The sequence below is a fragment of the Camellia sinensis genome, chromosome 9 (assembly GCF_055761805.1).
Source record: "Camellia sinensis isolate YWXY chromosome 9, ASM5576180v1, whole genome shotgun sequence".
NCBI lineage: Eukaryota > Viridiplantae > Streptophyta > Magnoliopsida > Ericales > Theaceae > Camellia > Camellia sinensis.
This window is the reverse complement of record NC_138969.1, coordinates 152,469,539-152,481,507: the sequence shown is the minus strand read 5'-3', so window position 1 is coordinate 152,481,507 and position 11,969 is coordinate 152,469,539. Positions and strand designations below refer to the sequence as shown.

Sequence of the window (11,969 nt, the reverse complement as noted above, 5' to 3'; positions counted from 1 at the left end):
AGGAACCAACCATAAGGCTAAAATTTATAAATAGAAAAAAAAAAAAACTTTACCCATTGATTTATTTTTATAATATGACATAATGAAAAAAAAAAATCTTTGTTCCCTTTATATATAGGGGAAATTGGTGAAAAATCTATTTTTTTTGGATGCGTACAGCATTAGGTTTAATGATTGTTTTGTTTTGGTGATAAAAGACATAATTAATGAAATTGTTTGATGAAAAGGACAAATTGTTCTTTTGAAGAAATTTTTTTTTTTCCCCTATTTTTACCTTCGATCGGTTATCAGAAAAGTTGTCCGTGGCTATGGTAGCAGCTGGTGGTGGTAATGATATAGACAAATAAACAAATTAGGTGCACTGATTAGGTAACACATGAATAAATAAAAGGATGACATATTGATAGATATGTGACACATGGACAGATAGACAAATAGGTAAAGCAAACACATAAACAAATAGGTTGGGATAATATAATCTTTCAAATTGTTATTATCATTTTGACTTCAAAAGGATAAAATTAGAGGCTATTGTCCTAAAAATTTTAAAATTTATTTATATATATATATTTGCCTTTTGTTTTGGTTGATAGAAAATAATTATCAAGAATATCAGTATGCTAATTTTCTTTATTGGGCTGGACCTCTTCTTAACATTGACAGACGCTTGCCAATGTTGGGCTGTTGCACCAAACAAACCCCAATATTTGGGATCATCATCAGTGTGTTAATTTTCTTCACTCGCTGCTACATTCTCCACCGTTGATTTGTCCGTCGCCGGTGTCAGATCATATCAGGTTTGATTGACGAGCCTCCCATCTATATATATACAAACAAACACGCCTGTGTATCTATATACATATATATTCGATTATAATCTGAAATTTTTAAGGGTCCTCTAGGTGTTTGTTAAAATGTCTAACCCAAAAATTCGGTACCTCCCTTTTTTGGAACAAGTATTTTGTTTTGAATTAGTGTTTAGTATGTAATACCCACTCTAGACCGAGTGTTTGCATTGTAATCAAGCTTTGAGCTTTGTCATGTATTGATAAAATCTGTTCATTTTTGGGGAGATAGTCAGTAATGGGAACAAAGACAATGATCAAATGGCCGAAACAAATCACAGTAACTCTAGTGGAGCAGCTGATTCGAGCAGAAAAAGACTTACAGAAAGCAATTGTCATATTTGATGCTGCAACAGGGGAGTACACTAATGGGTTTCAGCATGATCACAGCACTTTTGGTGTCATGATTTCCAGATTCGTCTCTGCTAACCAATTCAGAGCAGCCGAGGATTTGCTGAATAGGATGAAGAATGAAAAATGTAGCATTACGGAGGATATATTTCTTTCAATCTGTAGAGGGTATGGTCGGGTTCACAGACCGCTAGAGGCGATTAGAATTTTCCAAAAGATGAAGGAATATGAAAGTCAACCGACCCAGAAATCTTACATTACTGTCTTTGCGATTCTTGTTGGCGAAAACCAGTTAAAGATGGCTTTAAGGTTTTATCGGTATATGAGAGAAATGGGTATTCCTCCAAGTGTTGCTTCACTCAATGTTTTGATTAAAGCCCTTTGCAAGAACAATGGTACGATGGATGCTGCTCTTCGGATTTTTCGCGAGATGCCTAATCGTGGGTGTATTCCAGATTCATACACATATGGTACTTTGATTAATGGGTTGTGTAGGTTTGGGAAGATTGTTGAGGCAAAGGAGCTTTTCACGGAGATGGATACTAAAGGTTGTTCACCTACTGTTGTTACATACACTTCACTGATTCATGGGTTATGCCAATCAAATAATTTGGATGAGGCTATGGGAATGCTTGATGAGATGAAGAGAAAAGGTATTGAGCCCAATGTGTTTACTTACAGCTCTCTCATGGACGGACTTGGCAAGGGTGGACGTACTTCACAAGCCATGGAACTATTGGAAATAATGGTTAGCAAACGACATAAGCCCAACATGATAACATACAGTACTTTAATTCATGGACTCTGTAAAGAGGGAAAGCTTCGAGAAGCTTTGGAGATTCTTGATAGGATGAAACTCCAGGGATTGAAACCAGACGCGGGATTGTACTGGAAAATCATAAATGGGTTTTGTGATATTCACAAGTTCAAGGAAGCTGCAAACTTCCTTGATGAGATGGTTCTTGAGGGGATTTCACCAAATCGAGTAACATGGAGCCTTCATGTTAAAATTCACAACGCTGTAGTCCAAGGCCTTTTAATTGAAAATGACCCAAATCGAGCTTTTCACTTGTATCTAAGTATGCGCGCTAGGGGACTTTCTGTTGAGGCCAAAACTTTTGAATCTCTTGTTGATTGTTTCTGTAAGAAGGGAGATATACATAAAGCTGCTCGGATTGTTGACGAAATGGTTCTTGATGGATGTATCCCCAACGAGGGAACATGGATTGCCATGGTAAGTGGATTTTGGGATCGAAGGAAGGTGAGGGAAGCTGCTAAGTTGGTACATATTGAACTGATGGACGCATTTTTTGGGGCTGGAATATAAACCTTCGACCGAGTTTTAGCATCAGTAATTACCATGGGTATGTTTTTTTTAACCTAATTACTTATGTTTGTGATATTTGAATATAAGGTTTTCTTGTATCTTGTTACTCAACATTGGTAGCATGCATTCCTCTGTTGTTTTTCATTTTCATTTTCTCTTTTTGTTTTTGGCATTGTTTACAGCATGTATGCATTGATCTGCATCATTCGTGATTATTTTGTTGTCTTGCATGATAAATCTGTATATTTCATATTTGCATGGCTAAATATAGCTTTGTTAGATGATTGAGCTGCAAGGTGTGTGTCATTACACCTTGTATCTGAAGAATAATCGTTATTTTTCCTCTTGAATCTCTGTTCAAAATGTAAGGGCATGGATTGTTTTCAATGAGCTGTAGATATTGAGATGACGATCTTAGGGTCTTATTAACTTGTGCCATTTAAGGCACATGTTAAGATTACTTAAAAAAATTGTATATGCTTTATTACATGCACTTTCATACAAAATGTACATTTTTTTTTAAAATTTCTTAATATGTGCCGTAAGGACACATGTTAACAAAATCCCTTTTTGAGTGTAACATTAACGTGTTATGTTTTTTGATAACTGAAATACTGGAAACTCAAGGTTTAACTTCCCTTTGAGGCACATGTTAAGATTACTTTAAAAAATTGTATTTGCTTTATTACACGCACTTTCATACAAAATGTACATTTTTTTTTAAATTTCTTAATATGTGCTGTAAGGACATATGTTAACAAAAATCCCTTTTTGAGTGTAACATTAACGTGTTATGTTTTTTGATAAATGAAATACTGGAAACTCAAGTAAACTTCCCTTTAAAGATGAAAAACACAGTGTGAGAGGTTTAACATAAAGTGTTAATATGATTGTTCTAAATAAATCTGGACAACCTAATTGATGTTTGGGGAAATTACCATTAAGTGATAATTTCATAAAGTTGTTCATGGAAAAGTTTATGATTTCACTTATTAATATTTATGAAGTTCACTATTTATTTGTAATTATTTTTTAAGACTTGCACTAATATGAAATTTCCCCTTGATGTTTTAGTAGATGATGATGGGCAGTAACATAAAGATTCCATATGGAAAAACTTACTTGCAACTTATTTAATTTTAATTTTAAAATTTCATGCTTAAACTGTCGTATTTTGAAAAGTGTTGGACCAAAAGTTTTAGATAGTGTTTGGTAGAGTTTTGTAAATGTGATTTAAGAGTATGAGTTGTATTTTGAGTTTGTGTTGTGGAATTATGATTTGAGTGTAGAAAATTTGCTTGGTAAAGAGTTTTGAAAATAGTTTTGAAAAGAGTTTTGATTTGAGTGGGGAATTGTTGATGCGACATTTGATATGTGATACAAAAATTTACAACTCATAACTAAACATATAACTCAAAATTATTTTAAAGTACATAAAAAATTTTAAAAATTTCAGAAAATATTTTTTTCGATTATATAAATCAATTGCAAAAAAAAAAAAAAATCACTATTTCGGTCAACCGGTCAGACGTCCCCGTCAGGCAAAATTTTCAAAAAAAAAAAAAGAAAAACGCATTTGTCAAAGCAGAAAACCGCATGTGTTCTATGCAGAGTTTTGGAATCATCGTTTGAGAACACTAACCAAACACCATACTTGAATTAAGGTGTGGAATCATGATTTGAATTCACAACCAAACAGTGCCTTAACTTTTCAAGTTCTTCGTTTTTTAAGTTTAAAAAAATCAAAATAAATTAAAAAAAACTATTATTGTATATGTTTGGTAACATTTATAGTTTATTATTTTTTGTTTACAAAAACATTAAACGAACATATTCCACACGCACATGTATTTTAAAAAACTTGTTTTGAAAACAAGTGGGAGGTGGTAGCTGGAGATTGTTGTTAGTCACCAAAGGTGGTTTCATGCAAGATGTAGTCATTGACTATTCAGTGATGTTGGTTGTAGTATGTAGTGACCAGAGGTGGTTGCCAGAGGTCATCGATGATGGTGGTTGGAAATGGGGATGCTGGTGGTGTTGATGAGTGGTGGGTTGAGGGGGTAGGAGAAGAAGGAAGAGAAATGTTTGTTTGTTTGTTTTTTTTAAGCTAGTGAAACTAATTTTTTATTTTATTTTTGTGATTACCAGAATTAATAAATTTTATAAATTCGAGTTGGCTTGCACCACAGAATAAAAATTTGTCTCTAATTATTTCCATATTTAGAAGAGATTTCCGGTGGGATGTGGTAATTACCTGGAATGCTTCCGGTGAGGGAGGATTGGCCCACGTCGGCGGATCCTCTTTCTTGGCGAACGGTCCTTCGAGATTGAGGAGACGGTGGAGACATATGGGGGTCATCGATGTTTGTCCATAGTGGAGCGAGGGCAAGGCTTACGTAGGGCAATCAAGTTGGTGGGGTTTGAAGTGCGATGGATAGGTAAGAAGATGCGATGGGCATCGTGGAACCAAGGCTGCCAGTCGTTTGCGGGTCGGCTGGAGGGGAAATGACGCAATGCGGCGGTTTGGATTCGTATTGAGGGAGATGGTAGTTCTTCGTTTGAAATTGTGGTTACCTCGGAGGGTAAACGAACTTAGATTTTTCTTCTCATTTCAGATTTTGGGGACGGCTGGGAGAGTGTGGCACTGGTTTTGAAAGGATTTGCTAAAGGAGATGGTTGGGTGACCTGGATTGATGTAGGTAAGAAGGTGCCGAAAGGGTGGCGAGTGGCCACAGCGGCTGAGGGGGCAGTTGATTTGCTGGGGGTCAGTGATGCGGTGGTGCAGGGTGTGTCAAAGGACGGGTGGTTTGATTTGTTGGAGAGGGCACTGGTGGGTCACGTGGGAGAGGTGGGGAGCAGAGGAGTTGGGTTCTCAACTATGGTGGATTGGGTTGGCCGTTGGTAGAAGGGGGTTGGGCGAGTGGAGATTCGTCTGATAGGGAGTCAGACTTTCCTGTTCGTTTTTCCAGCTCGGTGTGAGGCTGAAGGTGTGTTACAACGCAGATGGATGATTGATGGACGCAATTTAACTCTGCGATGGTGGTCACCGACTGTGCTCTGCGATATAGGAAGGCCGTCGGGAGCGGGGATGTACAAATGGGTTAAGGTGATTGGTACACCGTTGCACCTCTGTGGGGAAGAAACCTATCGGCTGTCGGCGATCGGTGTGGGGGTTTTGTAAAGGCCGACGAACAGCTGACTGATTTGGGAATGGTTCGGTTACTGGTTCGAAAAGGAGAAAGCCTTCTTGCTAGGGTTTTGCTTCGTTGCGAGTCGTGGTTGTACTCTGTCACGACTCGAACCCGCCCCTATGGGTTAAGGCCATAACCGGCCAGTAATCGCGAGATTACCTACGGCCTCAATCCACTAAAACAAAGCTCATCAGAGTAAAGGGGCCAAACGGAAGCAAATTTAAGACTTTGTCTATAGAGCTGTGCTTATATGCAGACCATCACATTCTAAACATTTATGTGTTAATAACTCACATCAATAAATATACTAACACAGAACATTGTGCATACAGGATCATACAAGATTAAGTCAGTCGAACCTAAGACTTATATACAAAAGTAGTCCAATGCTTTCGCCAACATAACAAAAACTATGAACAAGGACAAAAACGAAGACAGTCTCGTGTGTGAGACATTTGGGTTGACTCCTCAAAACTTCGACTGTTTCTCACAATTTCATCGGGGCTGGTTTTGGACGTCCCTTGGCTCACCTACATGTTCATGAATGAGCGTGAGCGAATGCCCAGTGAATAATATCAAATGAGAAAGATACATAAGCAATCATTGAAACAGTTACAGCAAACGGCCTTTGGCCCAATCATTTATATCTATCGGCCCTTGGCTCAAACGTTTATGTCAGTCGGCCTTTGGCCTAGTCATTCATGTCAATCGGCCTTCGGCCTAATTATTTATGTCAATCGGCCTTCGGCCTAACCATTCATGTCAATCGGCCTTCGGCCTAATTATTTATGTCAATCGGCCTTCGGCCTAACCATTCATGTCAATCGGCCTTGGGCCCAATCATTCGTATCAATCGGCCTTCGGCCCAATCATTCATATCAATCGTTGTCCACCATTCAGATTAATGAACTTACAAAACTTACATATAAGTAAACAATTTGACAACAGTATATTTCAAATATCTTGTTAAGATATTACTCACAGTGATCGGCTTGTGGATTTGCCCTGGAGTTTGACCCTACACATTCCATGAACACAAAAGGGGTCACAAACAATTCGATCCATTCTTAAATTCACATTTTCCTCTTTAGGCTTTATTCTTATCTCTTTAATTCAATTACCATGCTCAATGTATGCCTAAGAGTACTTAGAAGTGAAAAAGAACAGAAAACGGAACTCAGAATGCATAAACAAAATTTCAGAAAGCAGGGTTCTCGCTCGAGCGTGGACTTCCCCACTCGAGCGGACCCTTAAGGCCTACAAAAGTACTGGTTATGCCAAATTTACGCTCGAGTGTGCATTCTGGCGCTCGAGCGGAAGGTCTCTCTACATGGCTCCCTGCTCGAGCGTGAAACTCCCCGCTCGAGCGGACATCCATGTCTGCAAAAGTATTGGGAGCACGAATTTCCCGCTCGAGCGGCACTTTTCCTGCTCGAGCGGACATAAAAAATTCTGGGTTTTCCAGAACACATTCTTGAGCTCCAATTCGACATTCAAAGGCTCTAAATGCCTGATTTTGGCTCAAACTTCATATATATATATGTAGAGATGGCAATTTGAAACCGGCCCGACGGGGACCCGACCCCCCGTCCCCGATAAGAATGGTTTTTTCCCGCAAAATACCCCCGACGGGCCGAGGATGGTATTCAAAAATAAATCACCGGTGACATTCGGGCCGGGGACAGTGATATAAATTTCATCCCCGGCCCCGCCCCCCGGCCCGATTTATATTACATATATATATGTTTGGGGTTTGATTTGATACACAACAGCTCTACTCTCTTTATATATTATATATTATATATATAAAATATTACACTCTCTCTCTTATGTAGCCCCGATTTATATTATATATATATATATATATATTGCACTGTAGGACGGTGTAACTCTTTTACACTCTCTCTCTCTCATCTCTTCTCTCACTCTTTCTTCTCTCCAGTGGCGATGGCGAGTGCGACTCGTCTCTCCAGTGGCGACGGCGCGATCTCCTTTCCCCAGCGACGACGGCGAGTGCGATCTCCTCCGCGGCAGTACGCACACCCGGCGTCATCTCCTACTCCGGCGTCATCCCATCTCCTCCACACCAACGCAGATCTTACATCTCACATCTCAGATCTGAAAAGATCAGATCCCATCTCCGAATTGAGTGGTTCCTCCGCTGTCCTCTCCCTCCTCCCAGATCTTGCCGATCTCACTGATCTATAACAGATCATCTCTATCTTTTTTTTTATTTTTTTTTTGTTGATGATGTTGTGTTTATACATCTCTATCTGTTGTGTTTATACATGATCTCCATGATCTGTAACAGATCATCTCTATCTTTTATTTATTTATTTTTTATTTTATTTTTTTGTTGATGATGTTGTTGCTGCCTTGAATCGATGATGTTGTTGAAGAAAATTTTTTTTTGATGATGTTGCTCTGTTAATGTCTTTGTTGATGATTTTTTTTTTTTTTTTGATGATGTTGCTGAATGATGTTGTTGATGATGAGTACGGGGATTTGCCGGGGTCGGGGAAACCCGATCCCCGTTGGGGACGGGGGTGGGGGGAGTGATGAGTTCCCCATTGGGGATCGGGGCCGGGGACGGGGATTTTTGTAGTTTCGGGGATCGGGGACGGGGAGGGTGATCCCCGCCCCGCCCCGCCCCGCCCCGTTGCCATTTCTATATATATGTACTAACATGGTATAAACACCAAATTACAACATCAAGAAGCCTAATTTCACAAATTAATCACATGCATGTTCCAATCTTACATCAAACTCATGTCCAACATGATAAATTCAAACTTCTACTCCCATGGATTGTACATGCATGTGACATATAACCCTCATTCTCAACTCATATGATGAAAAGATGGTCAAATACATAGATTTCAACTAAAAAAACTAACATGGATCATACATTTGGTGCTCAAACATGCAATTTTAAAGTAATTACATACATGCATGCATCTATTGACTTTAAATTCACCAAGACTAACTCAATCCATGCTCTTCCTCATCATTCAACTTTGAATTTACAATTTACAAACAAAATCCATGAATCAAGGGTGGGTTACTCACCTAGGAGCCTTACTTCTCACAAATTATGATTGATTCTTGAGTTCAATCTTCAAATTCCCAAGCTTGAGCCAAAAATTGCACAAGTCTCTCCCTCTCTCTCTCTATGGCCGGCCCTCTCTCTCTCACAATTGTATAACTCAGATTTTTTGAGTTCAATAGAAGTAAGGGAGAGTGTATTAAGGCCCCCACTTAACACAATATAATAATAATAAATAATTGAGCACTAATTCACCAATTTAATCAACTTAATCTGGTCTGTGTCAATTTTCAATTAAATTTCACCGTAGGCTCTAAAAATTATGCCAATCACAATGGCGTGATCAATTTTGGTTTCGGTGGCCGATAAGGCTTTCAATTTATTTTCGAAAGCAGATAATCGAACAGATATTCTTACGGTGAACAGATAGAAATTCAAAACCACATATTTGCACATAATGGCACACAAGATCATATTAAACACATAATCCTACTCATATAAAGGACCAATTAACATAATTCAGAACAGGGGTATTACAGTCTCTCCCCTTTAGGATGTTTGGTCCTCCAAACTCATTTTACCTTCATCAGGAAACAAATGTGGATAGCGTAGTCGCATTTCCTCCTCTTTTTCCCATGTAGCATCCGTCTCATAGTGTTCTTTCCATTCCACTTTCACCATTGGGATGGACTTGCTTCTCAATTGCTTCACTTGCTGGTCAACAATTCGTTCCGGCCATTCGGCGTATTCCATATTTTCATCTATAGCTAACCGGTGATAATCAATCACATGAAACGGGTCTCAGAGGTAGCCCCTCAACATCGACACATGAAACATGTTATGGATTTGTTCGAGTCCCGGTGGCAAAGCAACTCTATAAGCAACTGGACCAAGCCTTTCCAAAATCTGAAACGGTCCGATGTAACGGGACGACAACTTGCCCTTCTTTCCAAACCTGACTCTGCCTCTCATTGGGGACTCACGAATAAACACATGGTCACTGACCTCATACTCAAGAGGTCTTTTTCGAACATTTGCATAATTCTTTTGTCAGTCCTGAGCTGTTTTGAGCCTTTGCCGAATGGTTTTGATCTTTTTAGAAGTGTCTTGCACAATTTCGGGCCCAAGTAAAGCTCTATCCCCGACTTCTGTCCGACAAATAGGGGATCTACACCTTCTACCATACAAAGCCTCGTATGGTGCCATACCGATGCTGGAGTAGAAGCTATTATTATAAGCAAATTCTGCAAGTGGCAAATAATCTTCCTAACTCCCCTGAAAATCCAAAGCACACATCCGAAGCATATCTTCCAAAGTCTGTATTGTTCGTTCTGATTGCCCATCTGTCTGTGGGTGGAATGCAGTACTGAACCTTAGTTCTGTCCCCATAGCTTCCTGCAAACTTTTCCACAATCTAGATACAAATTTCAGATCTTTATCCGACACAATAGATACCGGAACTCCATGTAAACGAATAATCTTATCAACATAAATAGTAGCCAATCTATAAGCAGTAAATGTAGTTTTGACAGGCAGAAAATGTGCAGATTTAGTCAGTCTATCAACTACAACTCAAATAGAATCCATACCTCGAGAAGTCCGAGGTAGGCCAACAACAAAATCCATAGTCACATGCTCCCACTTCCATTCAGGAATAGGGAGAGGTTGAAGTAGACCGCTTAGTTTCTGATGTTCAGCTTTAACTTGCTGACATTGAAGGCACTTGGACACATATTCTGCAATCTCTTTCTTCATTTTAGGCCACTAATAGGTTTGTTTCAAATCCCGATACATTTTATTGTTACCTGGATGCATAGCAAGTACAAATCTGTAGGCTTCATCTAAAACCCTCTTCTTTAGTTCCGGAATACCTGGGACACACATTCTGTTTCGAAACCTCAACACTTCATTCTCAATACTAAACTCTGCTTTCGGACTTGTCTCAAACTCATCAATCACTTTCTTGAGGAATTCATCCTCTTTCTGTTTCTACTTGATTTCATCAATGATTGCCGGCTCGGCTGTAATAGCAGCTATCAGTCCGCCTTGTTCGCACATTAACACTTCAATTTCAGATCTTTCAAAATCTTGCAAGATCTCTTTCTGTTCAGTAAGCAAACAAGCCATACTCCCCGTTGATTTTCTGCTCAAGGCATCAGCAACTGTGTTAGCTTTCCCAGGGTGATACTGAATCTTTAGATCATAGTCTTTTATCAGTTCCAGCCATCTCCTCTGTCGCATATTCAACTCCTTCTGCGTGATGAAGTATTTCAGACTTTTCTGACCCGTGTAGACTTCACACTTTGCTCCATACAGATAATGCCGCCAAATTTTCAAAGCAAAAACAACTGCGGCCAGTTCTAGGTCATGCGTTGGATAATTCGTCTCATGTGGCCTTAACTGTCGGGAGGCATAAGTAATAACATTTCCATTTTGCATTAACACACAACCCAAACCTTTATAAGACGCATCACTGAAAATTACAAAATTCTCCATACCTGAAGGTAGTGTCAAAATTGGTGCAGTGGTCAATCTTGTTTTTAGTTTATGAAAGGCAGCCTCTCTTTCGTCATTCCATTCAAACGGTTGCCATTTTCGTATCAATTGGGTAAGAGGCACAGCTAATTTCGAAAAGTCTTTCACAAACCTTCTGTAATAACCAGCCAAGCCCATGAAACTGCGAACCTCTGTCACATTTGTCGGCGTAGGCCAATTCACAATTGCCTCTGTTTTCTGTGGGTTCACTGAAATTTCTTCCTTGTTGATCACGTGCCCTAAGAAAATAACTTCATTCAACCAAAACTCACATTTATTTAGTTTAGCAAATAGTTTCCTTTCCCGAAGTATTTGCAAGACAGTTCTCAAATGATGTTCATGTTCAAGTCTATCTATAGAATATATCAAAATATCATCAATAAAAACCACAACAAATTCGTCAAGGTAGGTTTTAAAAATTCGGTTCATTAGGTCCATAAATGCTGCTGGAGCATTAGTTACTCCAAATGGCATAACAAGAAACTCAAAATGTCTATACCTCGTTCTGAATGCGATTTTCTCAACATCTTCTGCCTTAATTTTCAACTGATGATACCCGGACCTCAAATCAATCTTAGAAAACACCTATGATCCCTGCAATTGGTCAAATAAGTCATCAATACGGGGTAGGGGATATTTGTTCTTTATTGTTACCTTGTTCAATTCCCGATAAT

The 11,969-nt window shown here is 39.1% G+C and overlaps 1 protein-coding gene across 2 annotated transcripts in view; it reads left to right on the top strand.

Moving 5' to 3' along the window:
* Positions 1-635: 635 nt before the first annotated feature.
* LOC114280296 (Pentatricopeptide repeat (PPR) superfamily protein) overlaps positions 636-11,969 on the top strand; it is a 28,934-nt gene continuing 17,600 nt past the window's right edge. Inside the window, exons 1-2 of one of the 2 annotated variants that reach the window (XM_028222649.2) lie at positions 636-797; positions 1,078-2,560. In XM_028222649.2, coding sequence (XP_028078450.1) covers positions 1,084-2,523 — 1,440 coding nt within the window. In that variant the 5' untranslated portion in view covers positions 636-797; positions 1,078-1,083 and the 3' untranslated portion in view covers positions 2,524-2,560. Of the gene's footprint in view, positions 2,561-11,969 lie in introns of both variants that reach the window. The other variant, XM_028222648.2, reaches the window with a different exon arrangement.